This window comes from Galleria mellonella, unplaced genomic scaffold, assembly GCF_026898425.1.
Source record: "Galleria mellonella isolate WM207_F2 unplaced genomic scaffold, CSIRO_AGI_GalMel_v1 utg36, whole genome shotgun sequence".
Taxonomy (NCBI): domain Eukaryota; kingdom Metazoa; phylum Arthropoda; class Insecta; order Lepidoptera; family Pyralidae; genus Galleria; species Galleria mellonella.
This window is the reverse complement of record NW_026442086.1, coordinates 3257735-3282421: the sequence shown is the minus strand read 5'-3', so window position 1 is coordinate 3282421 and position 24687 is coordinate 3257735. Positions and strand designations below refer to the sequence as shown.

The 24687-nt window shown below is 32.0% G+C and overlaps 5 protein-coding genes across 8 annotated transcripts in view; 1 reads left to right on the top strand and 4 right to left on the bottom strand.

Annotated features, from left to right (window-relative positions):
• LOC113520544 (carboxypeptidase M) overlaps positions 1–6849 on the top strand; it is a 28168-nt gene extending 21319 nt beyond the window's left edge. For all 4 annotated transcript variants that reach the window (XM_052897419.1, XM_052897421.1, XM_031910083.2 and 1 more), the window contains 3 exons: positions 1413–1589; positions 2184–2276; positions 6297–6849. In XM_052897419.1, coding sequence (XP_052753379.1) covers positions 1413–1589; positions 2184–2276; positions 6297–6410 — 384 coding nt within the window. In that variant the 3' untranslated portion in view covers positions 6411–6849. The remainder of the gene's footprint in view (positions 1–1412; positions 1590–2183; positions 2277–6296) is intronic.
• On the bottom strand, positions 3228–5934 carry LOC128201197 (uncharacterized). Its single transcript, XM_052897422.1, has 2 exons — positions 5699–5934; positions 3228–5373 (listed from the first exon to the last, which is right to left on the bottom strand). The coding sequence occupies exon 2, from the start codon at positions 5368–5370 to the stop codon at positions 4090–4092; it is 1281 nt and encodes a 426-aa protein (XP_052753382.1). The 5' UTR covers positions 5371–5373; positions 5699–5934; the 3' UTR covers positions 3228–4089.
• Positions 6850–11058: 4209 nt separating the features above from the next.
• Positions 11059–11723, bottom strand: LOC113520609 (superoxide dismutase [Cu-Zn]-like). The gene has a single exon (XM_026905993.3). The coding sequence runs from the start codon at positions 11644–11646 to the stop codon at positions 11110–11112; it is 537 nt and encodes a 178-aa protein (XP_026761794.2). The 5' UTR covers positions 11647–11723; the 3' UTR covers positions 11059–11109.
• Positions 11724–12734: 1011 nt separating this feature from the next.
• On the bottom strand, positions 12735–24297 carry LOC113520789 (replication factor C subunit 5). Its single transcript, XM_026906197.3, has 8 exons — positions 24070–24297; positions 23476–23540; positions 22311–22438; positions 21316–21478; positions 16502–16661; positions 14680–14894; positions 13576–13653; positions 12735–13040 (listed from the first exon to the last, which is right to left on the bottom strand). Exons 1-8 carry the CDS (start codon positions 24102–24104, stop codon positions 12880–12882), a joined length of 1005 nt encoding a protein of 334 aa, XP_026761998.2. The 5' UTR covers positions 24105–24297; the 3' UTR covers positions 12735–12879.
• Positions 17217–21309, bottom strand: LOC113520614 (ras-related protein Rab-28-like). The gene is made up of 4 exons (XM_026905999.3): positions 19758–21309; positions 18495–18677; positions 17770–18003; positions 17217–17455 (listed from the first exon to the last, which is right to left on the bottom strand). The coding sequence occupies exons 1-4, from the start codon at positions 19833–19835 to the stop codon at positions 17234–17236; spliced, it is 717 nt and encodes a 238-aa protein (XP_026761800.1). The 5' UTR covers positions 19836–21309; the 3' UTR covers positions 17217–17233.
• Positions 24298–24687: the final 390 nt, after the last annotated feature.

Sequence of the window (24687 nt, the reverse complement as noted above, 5' to 3'; positions counted from 1 at the left end):
CAAACATCCATCCACCAATCGTTCAAACTTTCTCATTTTAACACGTATATTAATAGAATATTATTTAATTAATTAAATATTATTAATTACTATTTATACTTGTATTACGCTAGCTTTTTACTCTCTATTTAGATGGATTATCATAATAAAACATACACTATGATGCGAAAATAAATATACAAACACACAGATAGGCAGACAGAATTTCTGAAAATGTTTGTTCTGAAAAAAAAAAATATATATATATATATATATATTAACATCTTCCATGTACAAATGTTGTCTAATTACAATTTTATTATATGTACTAGTAAGATTTAGCACTTCATATTAGAATGATACAAAGGATTCCTTATCCTTATGCTGCAATTTTAATCATTCATCTAGACAACTTATAAGGAACATTTTATTATGTATACCATCTATAATAAATAATAGACAACCAATATACTTCATATAATGAAATACTTACATAATTTGGTTGTTTTAACTTGATGCTTTATTGTTAGCAAGAGACCTATTACTATTTATACATGTACTTTTTTGTTGATAATAATTTATTTTTTCTACGAATACATACGTATATTTTATTTTTGTATAATGTGTACAATATCGTTCTGAAAGAAGGTGCAAATGACTGCAACACAGTTTTTACTAATGCAGTTATTTACAAACCGAATTGTTGCCATTGTTTTTTCCTTGTTTCAAATAAATTCTTGAATTATTTAATTGATAAGTAGGCAATCTACAGTATCTAGCAAATTAAATACGTAGTATTATAATCCGCGCGGTGAAAATTCATTATACAGATATCATCTACTGTATACAATAATAAAAATATTAAATTGTCACTTTTTGCAATTTTATCACTAAAAGGCACTCCACACATTGATCGCGGCTATCGCAGCGGTGCGCGACCAGTGTATGAAGCGTCTATAATGTCAAGATCTCGCAAAAAAATTAATTTCGCAAAATTATTTTTTAATAAATTTGGGATGCATAGAATAAATATAATCATCATAATCATCAAAATATTGTGTTTATTTATAAGTCTCTATATATTATTACTTTATTATTTGCCTACACAGTAATGACCTGTGATCAATTCTTACCTACTTATTCATAAAAACTGAAACCTCCTACAAACCGTTTTTAGTGTTTTGTTATCGTCTTTCAAGTTGATTTAGTGCAAAAGAATAGAATAGAACACTTCAATAGCTATAATAGGTTTATGGAATATTTGACGTTTTTATAAATAAGGCAATTAGAAAAAAAAAACAGACTAGAACCCTACAGACAACGCCTTTTTTTAATCTGAGGGATAAGCTACTCGTAATTGCTTTTATCCATATTTTAGCGAGCTTAATAAGCCGCTAAAACGATATTTTAAAAACTACATTTTATGTCAACAGTCATTAATAAAGTATCTCGCGGAAGCTCACCGTGGAGCACACGGGTTCGTGATGGATGAGAACGGGAACCCCGTGGAGCGCGCATCGATCCGAGTGAAAGGCCGCGACGTCACTTACCACACCACTAAATATGGCGAGTTCTGGCGTATCCTGTTGCCTGGGACCTATAAACTAGATGTAAGTATGTTAACACTGGTGAGTTATTAATGTTGACGCTTTCATGTGAAAATATTTGCACTCATTGAAGAGCGCGAGTGTTCTCATGTCAGAAACTCACGACACGTATCTATATACCTATTTGCTGCAAGTCCAAAGAAATTTTTGTTAAAAATTGTTCTAGTAAGAAGCAAGGTAGCGTGGTAACGGTGTTGTTTGCATCTTTGTAGTCTATTAAGAAGACTCGACTTTTTTTAGAACCGCAGACCGTAATCTGTGATCCAATGCTATCTGGGAAATAACATTTCAATCATGCTGTCTCATAAAATATTTCATAAGACATTCGATTGAAATCTGTGAACGGTCGGCGTGTCGAATGTGACGGTCATCACAATCACCACAATGTGGCTGTCGATTGGCTAATGCATTTAATTACCCTATCAAAAGGTATCTAGCCGTGAAAATATATTTTTTTTTTATTTTAAATGAAATAATAAATATAAATAACGAGGTATCTTATAAAATGTATAAATAATAATAATAAAATTAGGTATTGTATAAATGTTAACATTTATTTTCTATTTGTCTATGGCACACCTGTTACATCACTTTCAGGTTACCGCTGAAGGCTATTTACCACAAGAAGTTGAATTCATCGTTATTGATAGCCACCCCACATTACTAAATGTCACTTTACACTCAGCCAAAGTAAGTATAAAGTATCTAATATTTTTTTTTTTTGTTTTGTTTTCGGTCTTGTATATATGTAAATAGTACCTATTTCTTATTGTAAATATTATTAAAATTAATAGTATAAGTTTTATTACTAAATAGATGTATGGTTAAATTTTTTTTTCTTTCTATCAATTTATTAGAATCGCGTTACTTTAAAGAAAAAATAAAATCGTTTAGATACATAAATTTATGCAACTACCTTCATTGAATTTGAAAATTTCACAGTAAAAAGTAGCTAAGTCTTATGATATAGATTGATATCAATATTTTGAACAAAAACATAAATAGCTGTATTTAAGTTGATACTTCTAAGTGTTTGAATCCAAATAACTCCAAATATACATCAAGATATTTATTATACTTCACCTACCAATATATACGATATATATAAAATCTTAAATTATATAAAGTGAAATTAGCTGACTCGTTTTTTTTTTTATCATAGTTACGTACATAATATATCTTGACGTATCCATAATTAATTATTTAATAAATAAAATGAGTTTTTAAGCATTAAAAAGATGCAAAAATTATGAAATAAAATAAATATAGGAATTATAAAAAAAATGTTCATATCTATTTATCACGCAAAATTAAAAAGTTGACCCGCTTTTCACACAAATTGTATGGGTACATTCTATCTATATAATCTAAGGTGTGAATATACTATTTTCAATTTGGTGAAAAGAGAATCTATCTTTTGAAAGAATTAATTTACTAAGTTGTTCTTTAAAACAATTCAACCTAAAGGATTCTTTTTGCGAGTTTTTGCGATTATCACTCGAAATCATTAAAATTCCAAATAATATAACTACCATGTTAAATATTTTACAGGCTCATTTCTAAAAATCTCTAGATAGTTATTAAACAGATCCTATAGGGGAGAGTCGGGTAGCCTCGGCCACATAAATAAAACTCATGATATCTTGAAAATCAACCGAAATAAACATTTATTTTTAAACTTTAACTTAAACTAAACATATATCTTATAATATTAATTAAGTTAGAAACTGATAGTTTTATTATATTAGCTTAAATCAAGTCTCAAAAGCAGTCTTCAATATTTGTTAAAATAATTTTTGGAGGGTAGCCCCGGACATAGAATTACTGATGACCAAATCGTTCTTTAGCCTTGCATACGTCACAATAGTAGTAAGCCAGCGATGGATCAATATCCACACACGCTTCGTGCGCCCAGTCTTTGCATCTATGACACTGGATCCAATCTTCCTCGAACGTTTCTCCACAAATGATGCATTCTGTATCGTGGTCTCTTTCTAGCTGAGTCAAACTTTGAATATTCTTCTTTGTTTTCATTTTATTAGTTGCCGCCTTTCTTTTATTCGTTGTAGTTTTATTGGTTGCAGCCTTGGTTGTGTTGGTCGCAGCCTTTTTCTCTACCAACGCATTTTTGAAGGGCGAAGATGTCAGAATCTCACTTTTTTGTGTTTTTCGTGAACGCGCTGCAAGACGCCTCTTGGATGCATCGGGAAGAGGGGACAACTGCTTAAGCAATTCATTTACAGTAGCAGGTGCAGTTGATTCTGTAATTTCTGACGTTGATGCGGGCATAAATGATGGCTGCGTATTGCCACTGGCTGATGGGTGTGATATAAGACTGGTAGATGGTTGCTGGTTACTACTAGTGGATGGCTGCTGGGTGCAACTAGTGGATGGCTGCTGGGTGCAACTAGTGGATGGCTGCTGGGTGCAGCTTGTGGATGGCTGCTGGGTACCACTAGAGGATGACTGTTGATTGCAGCATCTGGATTTCTGCTGATTGCAACTAGTTGATAACTGTGACTGTCTCTTCAGAAAAAGCTGGTTCCTGTTCAATATTGGTCATCAATGATGGCAAAAAATCCAAATCACTGAAAATTTCCCTATTGAATGGATAAATCCCTGTGCATTTGAACCCATTCTGTGCTATTTCTAGTCTCGCTGCCTTAACGAAAGCTGAATTGACTAAAGCAGCGATGTCATAATCAGTGATCCTAGCCCCTGGATTTTGTCTCATCCACATTGCGCTTGCTGAACCAAATGCAGACTTAATCGGCTTGAAAAATACCCTGTCCAGAGGTTGCACCTTGTGTGTTGTGTGTGGTGGAGTGCTAATCATATGGATGTGATTAGCTCGAGCAAATTCTATCACTGCCAACTCTTTATGGCTTCCATGTCCATCGAGAATCAGAAGGACAGGGTTCTCCTTCGAAGGCTGTACGTGCTGTTTGAAATGCTGGAGCCACATTAAAAATATCTCACCATTCATCCAACCACTTTCGTGTGGAATAGCAATGCTATCTGGTGGAGCTCCAATCATCAAACGACCATTTTTATCCATCCTTTTCCTCGGGAAAATAAAAAGTGGAGGTATAAAATGGCCGCACACGCTCATAGCAAACATCAATGTAATGTTTCGTCCTCTTTCACCAGAAGTCAACTTGCCAACTTGCTTTTTTCCCTTAGTAGAAATAACTTTCTCATTCTTGTGTACAGTGGAGACCCCCGTTTCATCAGCATTGTATATTCTGGAGGCAGGGAATTTGTATTTATCTTGTAGTTGGTGGAGCTGATCATAAAACCGATAGACTTGTGGTTTATTAAACCCAACGGCTCTTGCAATGCTGGTTGACTCTGGACTTCTGAGAGCAATATCTGGGTATTTCTTTATGAAGCTATAATAAAAATCTTTGCCGGCCATTTTCTTTTCTTTATTGAACCTATGAGGTATTTTTAAACGTTCTGCAAATTGAAATGCCAATTTCAAAAACTCTACTTTGGTCAGCGGCATCAGGCGATTATCGAGGTCTTTGACATGGTTATATAATTGCAGTGATTGATTTTCTGAGAAGGTATGTTCATATCTCCCTAGTGTTCGCTTGAACTGTGCTTCTTGTCCACTACCGACAGCTTTTATCCGATCCTGAAGGGTGCTTCTTGGCACATCATATCTCTCAGCTGCTTCTCTCACCGATATCTTTTTTTCCAGTACACATCTTATAGCCTGTTTCATTTTATTTTCGTCCCAATTTCCTCTAGGCGTAATCCTTCCTTTGAATTTTGGCATTATCTGCAAAAGACACAAGATTTTATACACTTGTCTCAACATTGTAATAAAAAAAGACTGTAACATAGAGATGCATAGACAAACAGACATGGTGAAACTACCACGTTTCTTAATTTCACTATGCAATCCAAGAAACTAAACATTTCGTCATAAAAGAAATGTCCGGGGGTACCCGACAAAAAAGTGTCCGATTGTACCCGACCGCCTCGATCCTATGTTTTTATTCATATAGGAAATATCAATAAAAACAACGTCAAGTATTTACCTAATTTGTTAACTATAATGACTAACTTACAGAATTAGTAATATACTATGGTGAAGTACTTACATTGTATAACCAATAACCGCACTCAAAAAGTAAACGGCGCACACAAAAGTATAGGTACTGTTAAACAAACGAATGTCACGTGTTGTTCGCACATCAGTCGCAGCGCGTTTGATATGAATATACGGCTAAATGGTGCTGCGGTCGTGTGGATGTGACACTTGTGCATGTATGTGTGCGAACTTTCCTGTAACTAGCACTGACCGAGGGTACCCGCCGGCCGGGGCTACCCGACTCTCCCCTATATTGACAAAACTTTTAATAAGTACCAAAATACTTATAGTTGTATGATATCTGGAATTATGTAATGATAAAAATGTGCACGGACTTTCAGATTTATTTTGTCGATTTTAACGTAGGGATAAAAGTTTATCTTTTGTACTTATTAATAATTTGGTCATCGATAATAACTACGTAGCCTACTTAATAACTAACCTATTGATTAATAAAATAATAAACGATATATTTTCTAATAAGAGACTGTATAAAATAATTAGTCTCTGTTTGTTTCTTCTACTAGGTTAGTATTAATCATTATACTGGTTATATCTATTAATGGTTTGGTGACTTGTGTTATCTTTCTTTTATTCCTACTCTTTAGGGCTATGTGCCGCCGATTCGATCGTCTTCAAGGAAGCATGGCCGAGGAAAATCCACTACAACCACAGATGCTACTACATACAGAGAAAATGCTTTTGTGTTCCCTGAAGACTAACATATACCTACCTAACTATAATTAACATGTAAACAGTTGTATTTTATAGGCATACCCTTGTTTGCTTATATGTACCCCTTCTAAATTTTTAGTACATAAAGTTCATTTTATGTACCGAATATTCTGTACATACAAATTGAAACTATTACTTGCGGTATTGTATAAATGTTAAGAAAATTAATTAAATATCTATTATTAATTAGGAGACTAGTAGATGTTGCTCGAGTTTCTTGTATAGTTATTTTCTTTTGTGTAAACATACCTAATAAATAGCATTTTCTTTAGCTATAGTCGTATATATAAGTATTCGAATTCCAAGTATCTGACTACGACTAATCCAATACTATAAATACTAATCCAAATGTTTTCTTACAAACAAAAATTTACCTATTTATTACAATTTTAAGATATTAGCTGGTAATTAAATATTTAGATCTCATGTTATTTTTTAATTCATTATTTGTCAGATTTAGACCTTGTCGGATACAAAGGTAAGCACCTGAAGTATTTTATTAGGTAAGTTTATTTATTTATGCCACAAGTAATATAACATAAATAATTTACATACCAAAATAGCAAAATTCCAGTAACGCAATTCGTACTTATCTAATTGTTGAATCCGAAAGTCATAAAAGAATTGAATTTGGTTTGAATTTAAGTACTTATATATACATGTTTTAATGATATCCTATGTAACTACCTACCTACCTATCCAATTTAACCAATATGAAAAATGCGATTGATTCTTTTATTTTGACATCTTAATAGGCCGTGATAAGTATTTATTCTCAATTGATAGAGTCAGGATAACTAATAGGTATATAGCATTCTTCGTTCAAGAACACATTAATTATAACATAATAATTATTTGCTTAAAGGTCATAATTTTCCGTTTGTCAATAAAAAATAGTAGTGCCAATTTTTATACCCACATGGGAAGTAGATAATACCAACCATAGAGGGACGCGGAGTTGGACGGTGTACCAACAACCAAGAGAAGCCCCACAAGAGCCATACATCAATAAAAGGTAGTTGATGCTACCTCTGATTCATTTATATATTTATATTCAATTTTGGTACCTTTCAGTGAACTATTCCGGAAAGAGAAAATGTCCCTATCAGATCACTCGAATTCCCAGTTTTTTTTTTAATGGGTGATAATGGAATGGTATCCCCACCCGCGCTATCGGTATACACCGGCGAAGCACCAGTGAAGGATGATAGATGAGGATGAAGCAGGTCAGTTAGCCCATCGTGATGAATTCGACAAGAATTGTTCACGATAGTTTCCAGAGAGAACCACGTGGAGGTCGACCTAATAGAGCATATTGCTAGCAATAGGACTATCAAAAGCCATTGCTAACAATCCCTTCCCCCCCTCGAATTCCCGGTTCCGTTTAATTACCTTTTTTTTCATCGTTAGAATTTGGCGTCAAAGTTTTGTCCAGGGGGTAGTTATAGATATTTTGTTAGGATAGATTAATGCCGACCACGGTAGTATGCCTTCTTTATTTATATTTTCTTAGAACTGCAAGATTGCACATAAACATAACATTTCCTGACAAAAGGTATTATTACTATATCTCGTCATTTTAAGTACCTAATTCTTATCACGGCACACAAGTAACTGTCATATAAATTACGATAATCTCAAGATAAATACATTTCACTATACAGCGATATAAAGAGCGTCGTGGTCGAAGGTCGTAGCCTTAGTATGGACACATCGACTTATAGACCTCAAAGGTCGTGAATTCGAATCTAGGTGACACTTTTTCAATTAGAGACCGCTCGGATTATGGACAAAATAACTTCCTTCTGGCTTTTCCACAATTCCTTCTAATTGAGTCATACATACTTGAGAGGTTAGTCCAGCCAACTTTGACTTTAGCTGAAGATCAGAAGGCGGCTTAGATTGTTGCAGATCTCTTAAAGATATCCCGATAATCCTAGTATCTGTGCCCGTTAATGGAAAACACCATACTCGGAATAACGTTCGACGCTTACCAGGTGGAATTCAAATGTTTCAGCAAAATGTTGAATTGACGAGTGCTACATTTACGGCAAACACAAAATCAGTCGGCCAAAATATTTAACTATCCTATCTGAGATTACGGTTGTAAACAGATTTTTTAAATTTAGAGATTATAATTAGTGTCAGGGCAAGTTGCTTTAAAGTGTTTCAAGACAATGGTTATTTTAACTTATCCCGTTTATGCCTACCTATTTAGATTCGTTTGTAAATATCCTTATATACAAGGTGAAATTGAAATCGGTAGCGTTACATAAAAGTAATAAATACTATAATAAATACTGTTACAAAAAATTTTAAGTCTCCCGTACTAAGCCAGCTGAACGTCCATATTAGTATGGAAGGCTAAAAATTTTTTGTCGTTTTCTGACCTATGTTTCTTTGCCGAAAACGTTCAGTTTCACTGGTAGAACATTCCCTTCAAAGGATACACTAAAGATTTCGATTTCACACTGTAAGTAAAAGCGACAAATTATGTGATCCTAATTTCACGTAATAATAACATGTAGCACAATTAACCAAGATTTTAAATCGTAGAAACATACTTACCTATTTGAATTTTGAATCTATTTCATAAAGAAGGTTCTTACACAGATAGTATCTTTTATGTGTAGAAGCTACGTGATAAACACTAATGCTGAACAGATTTTGATGAAACGTTCTTTTTAATCGAATAAGTTCACTCCATGAATGTGGTTAAGATTCGTTTTTATTTTAAACAATTTGCAATCATTATTTAGGAAGAAAAAATGTTTTTAAATTTTTGTTATTGGTAAATACGTATCTACATATTATAATATGATTACAGCGTATAGACGGCGGCCCCTACTACCGGCCGGTGGTGCCGCCGCGGCCGCCGGCAGCGCCCGCGCCAGCTCCGGGGATCATCGCTTCTATCACCAACTCATTCAATAGTCTCGTGTCAAATATTTTTGGATAAATTAACATATTACCAAATAGCAAATTATTGGTAGCTATTGATTAATAATGAAACCCACAAAGATCCACAAAGTTGGATCTTGAAATCTACTGATTAGAACAGATATAACTTGTAACTGAATGGAACGGAAACAGCGATATCCATGATCCCCAAAGAAATAAAAATAATATATCTATTAACAATAAAATATTTATATATACATACATACATACATACATACATAATACATATTTCATCTGTGACCGTACTATAAGAAATTAATTTTCAAATTATGTTTGGTATTAAGATTATAAATTATCATATAAGTCCTTAGATATAATCCATACTTCATAATATTAAAAATGTGAAAGAAAATTTGTTTGTTACGTTTTGGCACCTTAACGGTTTAATTCGTTATGGAATTTGATATACACGTACTATATCGGATAAAAGTAGCCCGACTTTTTATGCCGGTCAAGCAGCAATGGATGAATATGTGAAAGAATATAATTTTGCGATGTAATAAGTGGCACAGGTAAATAAAACCAGACAATAATCATTATCATCATCATATCAGCCTTTAACTGTCTCCTGCTAAACATAAGCCTCTCACGGAAAAGGAAGGGGTGGCCTATTCTATGCCGGGACCACACGGGATCATAATGGATCATAATGGAAGGTAGAAAAATGCTTTACCGATTACACAATGGAGGGTACACTAACAAACAAGCAAATTAAAGAGCCTACCTAATTCAGAAAGTCGTGATGCAATGTTTCAGTTTTATTAAATATCTGTGCCACCAATAATACCTAAATAGTTGTCAATAAATACAGATAGTGGCTACGATAGTAAGCTACAGAAAAATATTTATTTATCAAATGTTATTTTAAGATCTCAAATATCTATTGTTATTGAAAAAAATTTGTACGTACTATTTTGATTGTAAATATTCAATAAGGATTTTCTCATATAGTTATCTAATTTTCTACACTACAATTTGAAATTGCTGAAATATTAGTTCCGAGTATAGTGGTATTGTTATTGTTAGACTTAGTATTAAATAATAAATTATACTCATATAACCATTAAGTACCTACTCAGTAATTTCATTACACCGTACAAGCAGCTTGTTAACTTGTAGGGACCAAAAATTAAATACTCGTTTTCTTGCCGAGTGAAGTTATTCCAAAATCAAGATATATCCTAAAATGGATCCCGTAAAGAATATTTTTATAGCTATGCATAGAATATTCTATTATTAAAGATAGGCAGTGTTTAATGACTAAAAATATAAAAAATATTTCCAAAATGTACTGTATATAATCACATTAGATAGGTTATTGACAGCATACCAACAACCAGCATACTAAATTGCGAAACCAATTAAAACAAAAATACTAAGTAGATATAATAGATAGTTATCGTACCTAGGATAAAAAATGAGTAGAATAGAATATTATTTATAGAAAATATTAAGAAATAATTTATAAAAAGACTTACCGAAAACATATAAAAATTCGAAAATATTTAACTTAATGAATATTATTACAAAATTTGTGAGAACATTTGTCACTATTTAAAATTTAATATATAATTTGAATGCATGTGCCGCTTTTTTTTTAATTATAATACTTGCTATTATTTTTATGACAATTGTAAATAAGAAATGTAGATTTTAATTAATAGCTAAAACATATTTTAATATATTTTGAAATATATTTATTAATTTAATTACATTTCTTATTATTTATTCATCTACCCATGCTTCGACCGGAGAATTCACACCAATGACAGCGCATACAACTCGTGACCCTGCATTTCCGGTTGTGAGAGATGTTTCGTGTCCACCCAAGCCCAAATCATCTTCCTGTCCATGTAGAACTAAAGTGCGCCCCAAGATATTGTTCCGGCCGCGAAGAGCAATTACTTTATCCACAAAGTCCACTTCCGCCACGCCGATCCCTGTCCCCACGAACTGAATATTGCCAAGGTCCCCCACGTGTCTGATTGTGTGATCCCTTCCGCCATGGTTGGTTGCATCTGGATTTAAATGAGCACCGGCCGCGTCACAAGTTATTGTATCTCCAAGCTCATGAATGTGGAACCCATAATTACCAGCTTCGAGGCCACGTATAGTGCCTTTTACATGCACACCATCATCAACCTCCGTGAAGGTTATGCTGCCTGTGACTTCTTCAGAAATGAGATGTACCACAGCAGATCTTGGTAGACAAATAATTGGGCCTACCATTACAGAAAAACAAATAAGCAAACAGAAAATCATTTTTAAAAATTAAATTAATGTCTAACTAGGTATAGCAGAATATGAGCAACACCGATGAGAACTGAATAACTACTGGAGAAATGTTAATTTCTAAACATATATAATATCATCACTACAGCATCTATCATTTGATATCATATCAATTTTAGGTACTTAGAAATTGAATATTATCTTAAAGATTTGTCTAAATAAGTTGATCTTATATCACACAATATTATACACGTCACGATATTAACAAAAAAAAAGGTGTCCCTTTATTTCTTAGTGACATATTTATTCCATTTATCCGTAATGGAATTTTATTCAGCTAATAACAGAGATAAATGGAAAGAAATCCACACTTACACATCAACAAGAAAAGTTAGTATAATTGGTTGGTATATAGGGATAAATGGAATAAGCCAAAAACGAAAGGCAGTTGAAATTTCTTTGAATAGCTAATCTAAATAATGTAAAAAAAATAAAATTTTATAAAACGAAGTTAAACAGGTACCTACATATTATTTATTCAATAAAAGATGGGGTTTTCTTTGTCGTAAAAAAAGTAAAGATTTGAAGGACCTTAATTTTCTTCAGCTGTACGTCATAGCATACGAGTATATAGGTACAATATCATTCCAACTCTACCAATCAACATAAGTGGCAAATTTTTTAATGAAGAAACTTTTAATAGCAATGACAATAATAATAATTATTGTAAATTTAATATATGAAACAATATATATGAAAATTTTATCTGGACATAAAAATTTATTTATGGACTATTTTTTGTACGGAATCTCGATGCGTGAGTTCAACTCATATTTAACCCGTTTAACAAAACGCGTTATTTTCCAATGCTACAAGCATAAATTGACCTTCGACATACAGAAGTATATCGAGTAAAGTTGGAAAATTTCACGAATAGGTATAATATAAGATGTTTTATAGACAGATTCACGGAACAAATCTGCAAGAAACAGATGGTTACAGTATATGTAGTACAGACTGAAGACATTTACGGTTAAGTTTCGCACAACATTCCCCAAGGAAGCTCTAATGGAGAATATATTAAATATCTCTAAATGTTTAAAATAAAACACCAAAAATATTGTGTGAAAATTATTTATGAAAATTATCCAAACTCAATTTTTTCGATTCATAACTCTATATAAAATTTTCTTTTATCTGAAATGAACACTGATTACAAACTCTGTATTGTTTAATGTAAGAAAAAAAATATAAAATATGATACTATGACGCTGTAGTGTCTACTTTGACCATATCCCTCGCGATTTGAAACGCAGCAATCAATGCGGCGAGTTCAATCTTCTCGCTACAACCGCTCGCGAGCCGCGCCTCCGCATCGGCCATCTTGATTAACAACGATACCAACACATCCGGTGGAAGTTTCACTAAAATCAACAACATTTTTTTAAAGTGTGTAATACGTTATGATTATATGTTCATATGTTATCTACATATAAATATAATTATAATATAAAAGAATGACAGATTAATGCACAGCTAACACTACTCGGTCTGGAAGTTAAAAACAACAATCCATCTTAAATACAACAATAGTATATAATCGTAGAGTAGAAGAACGGTTGCCATTCTTCCAAATACATAGTTGAAAGATAAAACCAAAAGTTAAAACTATTTCATAGTTTAGCAAAACTATTATGATACAATATAGACGATATAAATGTAAAGCAGTTCTGACACAATTTTCCCTAAAAATGTAGTAACCATTTTGCTATAATATCAAATAGAAAGTTTAATATTACAAATAGAAAACGATGGTTCAGAATGACTACAAAGTCAGATAATTTTCAGTACGTCTACATACGAAATTCTAATGTTTGTTAAATGATTCCACCAAGCATATTCAAATTCAATGACATTACCCAAACAACTGCAATTAGATATATTAATTATTCTACTTACTTCTTTGTATTATAGTATGTATCTCAGTAAGTATATCTCCCAAAGCCAGACCTTTTGCAATCTTGACCTCCTGGATATCTGTATATTATGATACTAAGAAAATTATATAAGTTATATGACTATATAGTATAAAACAAAGTCGCTGTTGCTGTCTGTCCGTCCCTATATATGCTTAAATCTTTAAAATTAGGCAACGGATTTTGAAGCGCGTTTTTTTAATAGATAGTGATTCAAGAGGAGATATATATATATATATATATATATATATATATATATATATATACACTAAATTAATGGAGTAATAATACTTAATCCTTACTATATTTTAAATGTGAAAGTGAGTTTATTTGTTTGTTGCTTTATAGCGCATTAACCAATAACTATAAAAAGTATACACATACTATATAGAATGGAAAAGAATACACGCTACTACGTATCCCAGTCAGTAAACATCTTTTTTTTTTATACAACTTAGAATGGCATACCATAACACCAACTCTTTTGGGGTAGGCAGAGAGAACATAGTGCCAAAGACCTCTATCCCTAAATAAATTACAATTAATTAATTAGATACAGAGAAACAACACCCGAGTCCTCAGGAATGGCAACGCATGGGGAGTATCATGGGCGAAACAGTATACTCTGTTATGTTCATGGTACTGTTCGTGTCTATAGGTGACGGTTACCATTTTTCTTCCGGTGGGCTGTCAGCTTGTTTGCCATTCTAAGTTGCATAAAAATTCTTGATTTGGACTTTTATAACTCGTCTCACGCATACACATTGGTTCTAAAGACTTTTAACTCCTATATCAGAAAAAAAAAAACAAATCTTTACGCATAAACTTTTTTGTTAAAAATCCTGTTTTATATGTAAACGACTAAAGAACTAAGCGAAGTGTTATATAAGTGTATGTCTGGAACATTCTAGTAATGTGTACCTAAACAGCTGATTTATTTTTATAAATTGGTTCCTTAAATTCGTCTTAACACGACTGGGGTAGTCGTGCTAAGACGAATCTTCGAAATAAATAGGCCTATAGAAATAAAATAGGCCTAAAAAGGCCCTATCCTTTAATAAGGCCTTAAATAAAATATAAAGGATACTTTTAAAACACATAGCAAAATCATTTTCGTTGAGCAACCAGCTGAGAATGTTATTAATATCAGAGCGCAACGGATGGCCCACGCACGTGTACACGTTGTCTTCGGTGACGTCACGATACGCCAACCAAGTGCTCTGTAGTGTGTTCAACACTTTCCGCATATCACCACCCGATAGGGTTAGAAGCGCAGTCATACCATCTTCCGACATTTTCACACTGACAAAGAATAATTCAATAGAGATTAATGGTTTTTTTTTTTTGATGGGTGAAAATGGTATGGTAACCCCGCTTGCGCTAACGAGATACGCTGGCGGAGCACCAATAAAGGGTGATAGATGAGAATGGAAACAGGCCAGTTAGCCCATCATGATGAAGATAGTTTCCAGGGGGAACCGCGAGGAGGTCGACCTGGTTGGGTATATTGCTAGCAATGGGATTCTCAGTCTCCATTACTAACCCCTTCCCTTCCCCCCAGATTAATGGGTTGTACATATTACATATAGCAAGGCTATATATTAAAGTATAATACACCCTTAGATTATGTTAAAGATAGTTCCCTCTTATAAATGCTTGACCAAAAACAAGTCTCATATTTATGTAAATAGAGTTGCCATATTATGCATTTATTACACATATGTGGGATAAAATATACTGTAAGGTTAAATTGAAAAATAAAAACGATACAAAATTCTTGCGCATATATTTAAAAGAACAAGATAAATAGAGCATAATGATCTGTAATTTTGTTTATCTTTATTGATTACTTTGATTTATATCTAAGTATAGACGTAATATGTTTTGTTTTGAAATCACTAACAATATCCGGACATATATATATATATATATATATATATATATATATATATATATATATAATTCGTAAACAATACGTACATATATGTGTTTATATTTTTATTTAAAAAAATTGAAAATTAATTTCAAAACCCAATTATTTAATAACCGATAAAAAAGGCGCATTTTGTTATAAATTAAAAAAAAATACGTATCTTAATTTTGTCCGCCAAATGTCAATTTAGTTGACTAAAAGTTGACCCGTTTTTTGACACTCAATACGACATCTATATAATCAAAGAATCACATAATGTAAGGGAAAGTAAACTCGAAATATCAGTACCAGCGGGAAAGGGATTGTTAGTAACAGCTCCATTGCTAGCAATGCCCTCACAAAAATAGCTCTCACAATTTGACTTCCACCTCCACTCCATTCCCCTGGAAATCATCATGGCTGATTAGATAAATTCTTCACAATTCAACTGACCTGCTTACATCATCATCTATTATCTCTCACTGATGCCCCGTCAACGTATCCCGATAATAGCCTAGGCGAGGTTACCATTTCATCTTCACCCATAAAAAAATCAGTATCAAGCCTAACCTCTAACCAGTTGATGTTAATAAAAAGCTAATCTTATAGGTAGAGACGCGAGATGAATCAATAGGAAGTTAAAGGTTTATTTAAGAAAAAACAAGCTTAGAGTACGAGAAACATAAAATTACTCTATATAATAAAACATTTTGGCATAATACTTATCTACTTTGTCAAGGTCGTTAGTACTCATACACAAAGTAGATATACCTACCACAGATTTAAAATTTGCCAGATAACATAGTCACGTATAATATACACAATTACGTTATCTGGAAAATATACATTGTTCCAGAACATGAAGACATATTTTTTGCTAATAGACCACTTTCAAGTATTAATACGTGCTAGATAAACGAGACATACGGTATCAAGCTCTCAAGATAATATTATTATCAAACTGCTTATTAGATATGCACTCAATATAATGACATACCCTTCAGCAGCAGCAATTTCCTTAAGTCTTGGTACGATTTGATTTTTATTAAGCGGAGCAAAACGAAACCTCGTGCATCTCGACTGCAGTGCCGGAATTATTTTGCCCAAATAGTTGCATATTATACAAAATCGTACATTGTCCGTATACTTTTCTATTACTGCAATCATATTAAAATACATATTAAATTTAATAAGAAATACATAAAAAATATAAACATCAAAATAATACACTTAAAATTCAAATTACACTTTGTTAGATGAATCTTGTCACATAAATTAGTGTTATTTTAGTTCTTAAACAATATCAATATGGTTTTTATAACTCTTGAAATAGGAAAAATTCGACGGCTCGTATGCTGTAAATTTTTAGTCGGCTTATATATAGTTAGTGGTCGCCGAGTATACCCTTACCTAGCGGAAATTCAGTGACAGTATTTATGGAAAGCTGCACAGTTTTATTAATATTTTTCTTTTTTAACCATTCTAACTAAAAATGCACTGTCCAAGTTCATGCTATATTGTTAAAAAAAATTGAAGCAGCTGCATGAGTTATATTAGTAGAATAAGTTCAAAGTTAATTTTTTTTTGACACATTATTCTTGACTGTCAAAAATACATTAATAAAGTAGGTAGATTATTATGTATATAGGTATACAAGTATATATGTACGTATATGTACATAATACAAATAATGTGACAAATAAAAAACTTAATGAAAACTTGTATTGTTTTATTGAAGACAGCAAATAGACGAAGAAGATAGGTGAATCCTTCTTAAAGCTTTTCTATTCATTATTAAGGAGTGCGTAGGTTCGCTTTGCAGTGGTAGCGGATCGACTCCATTTAATTCTCGATTTTTTATTACTGGAGAGTATCCATTGACTGCCATGAGACATCTTCGTACTTTCAAGCCCATAACTCGAGCTACAAGACTTGTGAAAGCATTTATAACCTGCAATTTACAACTTTATGTAAATATATCAAACTAATGATATTCACCAATTATTGTAATATTATCAATTAATAGTACAAACTGCATAATTTATTCGAAATAATTTTCGTTTCAGAATCTTAACAAAATTAATATAAAATCGACACAGTAGTAGATTTAAAAAAAATAAATGTACCCAACTCATTATAGATGAGCATTCGAATATATTACGTAACAAAGGCACGAGAATATACCTTGGAGAATATCCTCATTTTCAAATTAGGACTCAACAAAAACTTACTCAAAAAGGCAATAAAGAAAAGCAATCAAAATACCGTTTCCCCTGTCCTTGCAGATCCTTTGAAATTTTCCAGGAGATGTTCCGATGCAAATTTCTGTACGCACGATAAACGCACAGCCCTTTGATGTTCCAAGTCTGATTTGTTACCAAATATTGCCATTATCGGCTTTTTATCTTCAGATTCAAATATCTCTTTAGCTTTATATAGCCACAAATCAAGTTTCTCAAAACTTTGAAGATTTGTAAGATCATACACAAACAGGACGACCTAAAAACGGTTTTAAACACTAAAAATAATATTTCAAATAACTAGAAAAAGATATAGCAATAGCAAAGAATATATATAAGATTACGAATCCCAAAGATCCTAAACAGATTAAAATGCAGACATAATTCCACAGTCATATCTAAATCGTATGTAGAGTCTTTTTTTTATGCAACTTAGAATGGTAAACAAGCTGACGGCCCTCCTGATGAAAAGTGGTAATCGTCATGTCGTCATGAGCAGTACCATGGACATAACAGAGTAAGTGAGGAATCAGGTGTTATTCGTCTATACCCTGTAAATTTACTGCCATATTCCACCCTTCAAACCGAAACACAACCATGCGAACATAACTGCTTTACGGTAGAAACTCGAATGGGACAGAGATGCCCAAGCAAACAACTCTTGTACAAAGTCTCCCTCTAGTGTAGAAAAATATAAAGATTAATAAAAAAATATAATACAATTATTAATCAAATATAATTATAACATACGTCGGAGGAGTACAAATAATTTCTAAGCATTGTAGTGCCGAGTGCGTTGCCACCGACGTCACACAAGTGAACGGGCACTGGAGGGCGCAGCCCCAAGCACTGCCCTGCCATCACCTCTGCTCCTTGTGTGTTGCCACTCGCCACCGCCCCATTTCCGCCCAGATATCGTGAACACAAGCTCGTCTGATAATTATAAAAATGTTCTTATCATTATTGACATCTTATACTTACTAATATTATAAATATAAAAGTTTATACAGATATTTATATTTATTACTCAATGACTTAAACTGCTGAACTACGATGTACCAAATTTCATTCAAATCCGTTATATCCTAACATAAGATATATTATATATTTATCTATGGACGCATAACCACGGAAAACAGCTAGTAAATAATAATAAGTTCCAAATAGGTTTCTAGTTGTAGTATTCTGATTTGAAGAGTAGGTACCTAAGATATGACAGATTTTCATTCCACATAATACAAAAAATATTCTGAAATAGTTACAGCTAATTAGAGATGACATGAGAGTTTTTGAAAAATACACTCACAATCTATACAGTCCTCAATTTTCAAAAACCAAAATTACGTTTAAATTTACCCCCCGCAGATCTCTCACCAATAGAAAATCATTCTTGCCTGTCCTTTCATAATGATTATTTTCTATAATTGCTGTTAAATTATCCCTCATGAATAATTTAGTATATATAAAGATAGTAATTTAATTCATTCTTGAATAATATCCTTGCTTATAATATGTGAAAGATACCTTATAGCACCATAAGGGCTTAACCAATCAGTATGAAATTTAGTATACTTTTATTATATGGAATGAAGAAGAATATAGGCTACTTATCCCGGCTTTTTATCCGGTCTACAATATGTATTGTATTGTATTGTATTGTAAAATCTTTATTGTACATAACTCAGATTAAACACTGGTAAATGATTTAATATTTACTGGCAGTAAACATATCCCAGACACACACAGACGCAGTCGTGAGTAAAAGCTAGTATCATAAACGAAAACATAATATGTATATTCCTATAGGTACCATTAAAAAGTTTCTTGGCATTACATCTTTCATGCGTAGTTTCTAAGTGAATTACAAATTATTCAAGACTAAATGAAATCTGGCCTCTTCACATATGAAAAATTCAAAGTATCTGATCTGATAAAAATAACAAAAGATAACATCTGATCGTGCTGACTCTACAAAACTAATAAATAAATAATATTAAACAGAGGTACACTTACTTTACCAGTAGAAGGTTCACCAACAACTGTGATTTTAACTGTTCGACTTTGAACTTCTTCTTCTTCAGTGTCTGACATGTGAATATATTTAGTTCCACAGTTTTTAAACACATTTAAATAATTTCCTTTTATTTTATCACAACTAATTTATGTTAAAATGTGTTCTACTTTCAAATCAGGTGCCTCAATATTTTTTTATAAAAACGTATATTTACATTTTAGTTTACACTTCAAACTGAACAGTCATAGGTATGTGTCTATCTGTTAATGTTTTCATTACTATAGCCATAGCAACCAGGCGTAATTGATTCACATGCATTAAATGGCAATGTTTTCATCAATAAATCGCATTCAGATACAAGAAATTGCGTAGAAATGGCTTATTTATGAAACATCAATTTTCGATTTAATTAAATTTAAAACTGCAATTACCTACCTACCCATAGCTAACCAGCTATAGGTAGGCAGAAAGGTACACCTAAGCGCCCGATTAATTAAAAATGCACGTGGAATAATTTCATTTCTCCAAAAATTTAATAAACTCTTATTAATCTGGTTATAAGTGAATAGTTTAGTGCAACATCGTTTAATGATATGGGTTTATACTAAGACCGTGTTTTAGTGTCTGTCGAACAGACTTTTGGCTGTTTGCTCTTGTTAGTCTTTTCCGAATTTTCAGAAAAATTTAAAACCACAGCACTTAACTCAACGCGATTGCAAGTAAATAGTATCTACACAAATGGTTTTTATCGCCGCAATTTCGAAGTGGATTGCACCACGTCATGGCCACGACAGGACTGAAATAAACGGCGTCTTCTTCTGGCAGTACTATTGTGATAATGTAAGGGCGGCTGAAGAAACTGCGCGTGCTGCCAGAAGACCTTTGGAGTACACATGTTCTAAAGTAGAGAGCGTGAATCGGCAAGCATAGTGAGACAACCTGCGGCTAGATGAAACAATGACATACGTAGGGTTGTAGATAAAAACTGGCTGTGTAAAGTCAAAGATCGTCCTCAGTGACATGCCTTGGAAGAGGCTAATGTCCAGTAATGGACTGGAATAGACTAATAGTTAATAGATATGGATTGAAATGAAGAAACAAGAAACTAAAGAATTTATATATAAGTATAATTATATATTAAATATTCTTTTCACAAATATTTTGGTATGAAATGTATATATATATTGTACATAATATGTATACATATTCTTTTTATTATTATAATAGCACGACATGTGACCACACCATCCTGGGTGAACATGGGAACAACATTTATGACCCACATAAATACAATCAAACGAAACATTTAAATAATCAAGGGTTATAGGACGATGGAAACATGTTACAAGGCCATTCCACTTGCTACGGTACAATTCATGTAAAAGTTTGCAAACTTAGTTGTACACGAGCACGGGCAGTTTACCGTCTATGAATCTCAGGGTAGCTCAGGGTCTCTAGACCCTGGGCAATCTTCGTGGTATAATAGGGGAAGGTAGGTAAGGAGAAGGGAAAATATTATTTATTAATGCATTATAATATTTATACATTACTACTTACTTCGCCTAAGAGCATTCTGTGCATCGTTTGTCATCGCATCTGCTTCATCCAATATTATCAATTTCGGGCCTGCTTTAAAAATTGTACGCGTAGATGCAAAATTTAAAATTTGTCCCCGCACAATGCCTATGCCTCGATCATCCGACGCATTCAGTTCTAAAACCTAAAATAATAATTTAATAATGTTAAACTTTTATATTGTTAACAAAATAATAGCAATGGATAAACACAAAAACTACTTAACCGATTTAAAAATTCTTTCACCTATAGAAAGCTACATTATCAGTCAGTAACATTTATTATATAAATATTTTTTTAAATTCTATAGGTTTTTTTTCTGTAAATTTTATAGGTTATTAGCGAAACCTATAAAATCATAAAATATAAATTTACACAAAAAAACATCGCTTAGATTCGACACACATCCCTTTAGTCAGGATAGTACATGACATTATAATTTTACCATCTCACTGACATCATATTAGCGTCGTATTGCAGACGTGACCAAAGTACCCAGTTTAAATATTTATGATTGTATTGATTTTTGCATGACTACAAATGAGATTAATTACCATTTATTTTCTTTTTCAATACTAATACGCTTTGCTTTGTAATTTCGATTCTATTTTTCATGCTTGAGAGAAATATAGTAATGTAACACATGCAGAAATGTTTCATTGTGTAGTATGTTATAATATTATTATGAATCTGATGGAAAATAACAATTGTCGCAATGTCCATGCTCCCATATTACTGTAATTGAGTTTAACCTTCAATATATACAACCAATATACACAAAATGCAGCCAGATTTATATCATACTGATACCTAAATGTTAAACTGCATTATAAATTATAAATAAATAAATATGTTTTATTACTAAAGACTAAAAGTACCCCCATTGTTGATGAGTGCATATAACTAAAATAATATTTTAAAAGAGCAGACAACTTTTGTATAAAATTAAAATTTTGATACATTATAGATTTACTTACCATTGAATTGAATTGTTGTGGAGTATACATTTGTCTAGCACAAGCAAGAATAGTTGAAGTCTTTCCTGTACCAGGTGGTCCATAAAACAACAAGTGTGGTAGTTGGTTCGTTTTCATAAACTGATTAACTAAAATATAAACAAATTTAATAGAATATATAGTTATAACTTTATGATATTTAAAATGACAACTGATGGAAAATAATTTACAGACATAAACAGTATCATATAGACATTACAGAATACACTATATAAAAAATATAATAGAAATAAATGGCAAATAGTGTTTTACTATGCAACAAAGATGGCAAACATAGTCGGCTGTATAGTATGAAGCTACTGCAAATCTAATTATTCCATATGACTCAAAAACAATTTCCTGATTATAGACTTTCATAGCACACAGGTAACCTTCTTGTAATGTCAATAAAAATATATCATAAACTACCTGAATTCATAAAAGTATAAAAAATTACAAAATGTAAACACATTAATTAAAAAAAAAAACTATTAGTAACGAAATGCTATTGTAACAACAATAAGTATTTTTCAAATTAACTGTGATAATAAGTATAGTATCATAATATTAAACTTTCTAGTATTATAATTCTAATTATTTAAATTGTTAATAATAAGAATGTATAATTATTCTAATGATTAATATATTAATTCATATAAATATAAATTGCAACAAAATTTATTACTGAAATTAATGACAAATCAAATAATCCAAGAAACAAACTTAAAAAATGTTTTACAAAAAATGCCTTAAGGCTCCCTCTTCAGATATATGTATATAGAAAAATTGATATAAAACACTATGTATACAGTTTTACTTTAGTAAATCTGCATATTTCTTAAACTACTAACAATATAATAATTTCTTAATCAAACATTTTGGTATGTCATAAGAATATTAATTTATACTTAAGAGTATCTAATTAATGGATATCCTAAAAAGAGAATCGATGAGCCTTACATTGTATGTATTATTAAAACCATTCTAATTAATACAAATACAATTTAATTAAGAAATAAAGTTTAATTAAATTGTATCCAATTAAATTATGAGCAAAGCGAATAAATATCTTACAACACATAATCATTACAAAATGTGGAGTCACCAATTGTGAAGAATATAGAATTTACTTAGTATAAACACTTACTTGTATTAATGATATCATCGTGTGAAACCAAATCTTCCAACTTGGAAGGACGATATTTTTCAACCCTAAAAAAATAAATTACATAAATCTCAACCAAAGGAAAAATTGTATACCTTGTTATATAGCATTGTTAATAGATAATACAATATCAAGTTTTTTTTTAGATTTCAGAGCATTAAACACTTAACAATAATACACAGTTATTACAAGAGCCAGCAATAATGTTGGAAGTTTTTTTTTTAATGGATGATAATGGAATGGTAACACCACCCGCGCTATCGATATACACCGGCGGGGCACCAGTGAAGGATGATAGGTGAGGAGATGAAGTAGGTCAGTTAGCCCATCCTGACGAATTCAACAAGAATTGTTCACGATGGTTTCCAGGGGGAACCATGTGGAGGTCGACCTAATAAGGCATATTGCTAGCAATGGGGCTGTCAAACTCCATTACTAACAATCCCTTTCCCCCCCAATAATGTTGGAAGTTAGTTTCTTGGAAGGCCTCGCTATTTGTGAAGAAATAGGTATTATATTTACAATAATAGAAACAGATTATTAATTTGTAATGGGATAGCTATAAAAACTGCATACCATGGTAAATTTTTGTGAATTTCGCCCAAAGTCATGATGCAATTTTATTTTTTAACATAAAAAGAACTAATTAATTTATATATATTCACAACATATATATGTTATTAGAAAACTTCATAAACATTAAAGGTACTAATTAGACCAACTGAACTATTTTTATAAGTACAATTTTCTTTTGTTTATTTTTTTTAAGCTATTAGGTTAGATTTTTACAAATCTAAGAATCGTTGAATTATTGAATTCGCGCCTGAAATTGATGATAAATGACATTGACTGACAGTGACATATGTCAGTCCAGTTCATAATTTTATTAATGGTAAGCAAAGGAAACAACATTTATACAGCCTTATCTGACTTTCCGTATTTCTATGTAGTAAGTGCCTTTTTAGGGTTCCATTCAAAGATCTTTGTATGGTACAAACGGTTCCTTCGTTTTATACAAAGAAACCCTTATAACGTGACTTTCCGTCTGTCCGTCGCAGGGCTATATCTCAGTAATTACTGTAACAACTAGTACTTATTAGTAATAGTAGTACTTTAGTAGTAATTACTGTAAAAACTCAGTAATTTTACTGTCGATTAGAAATCATTGAAAAAATACTTTTATAATTTTTACTA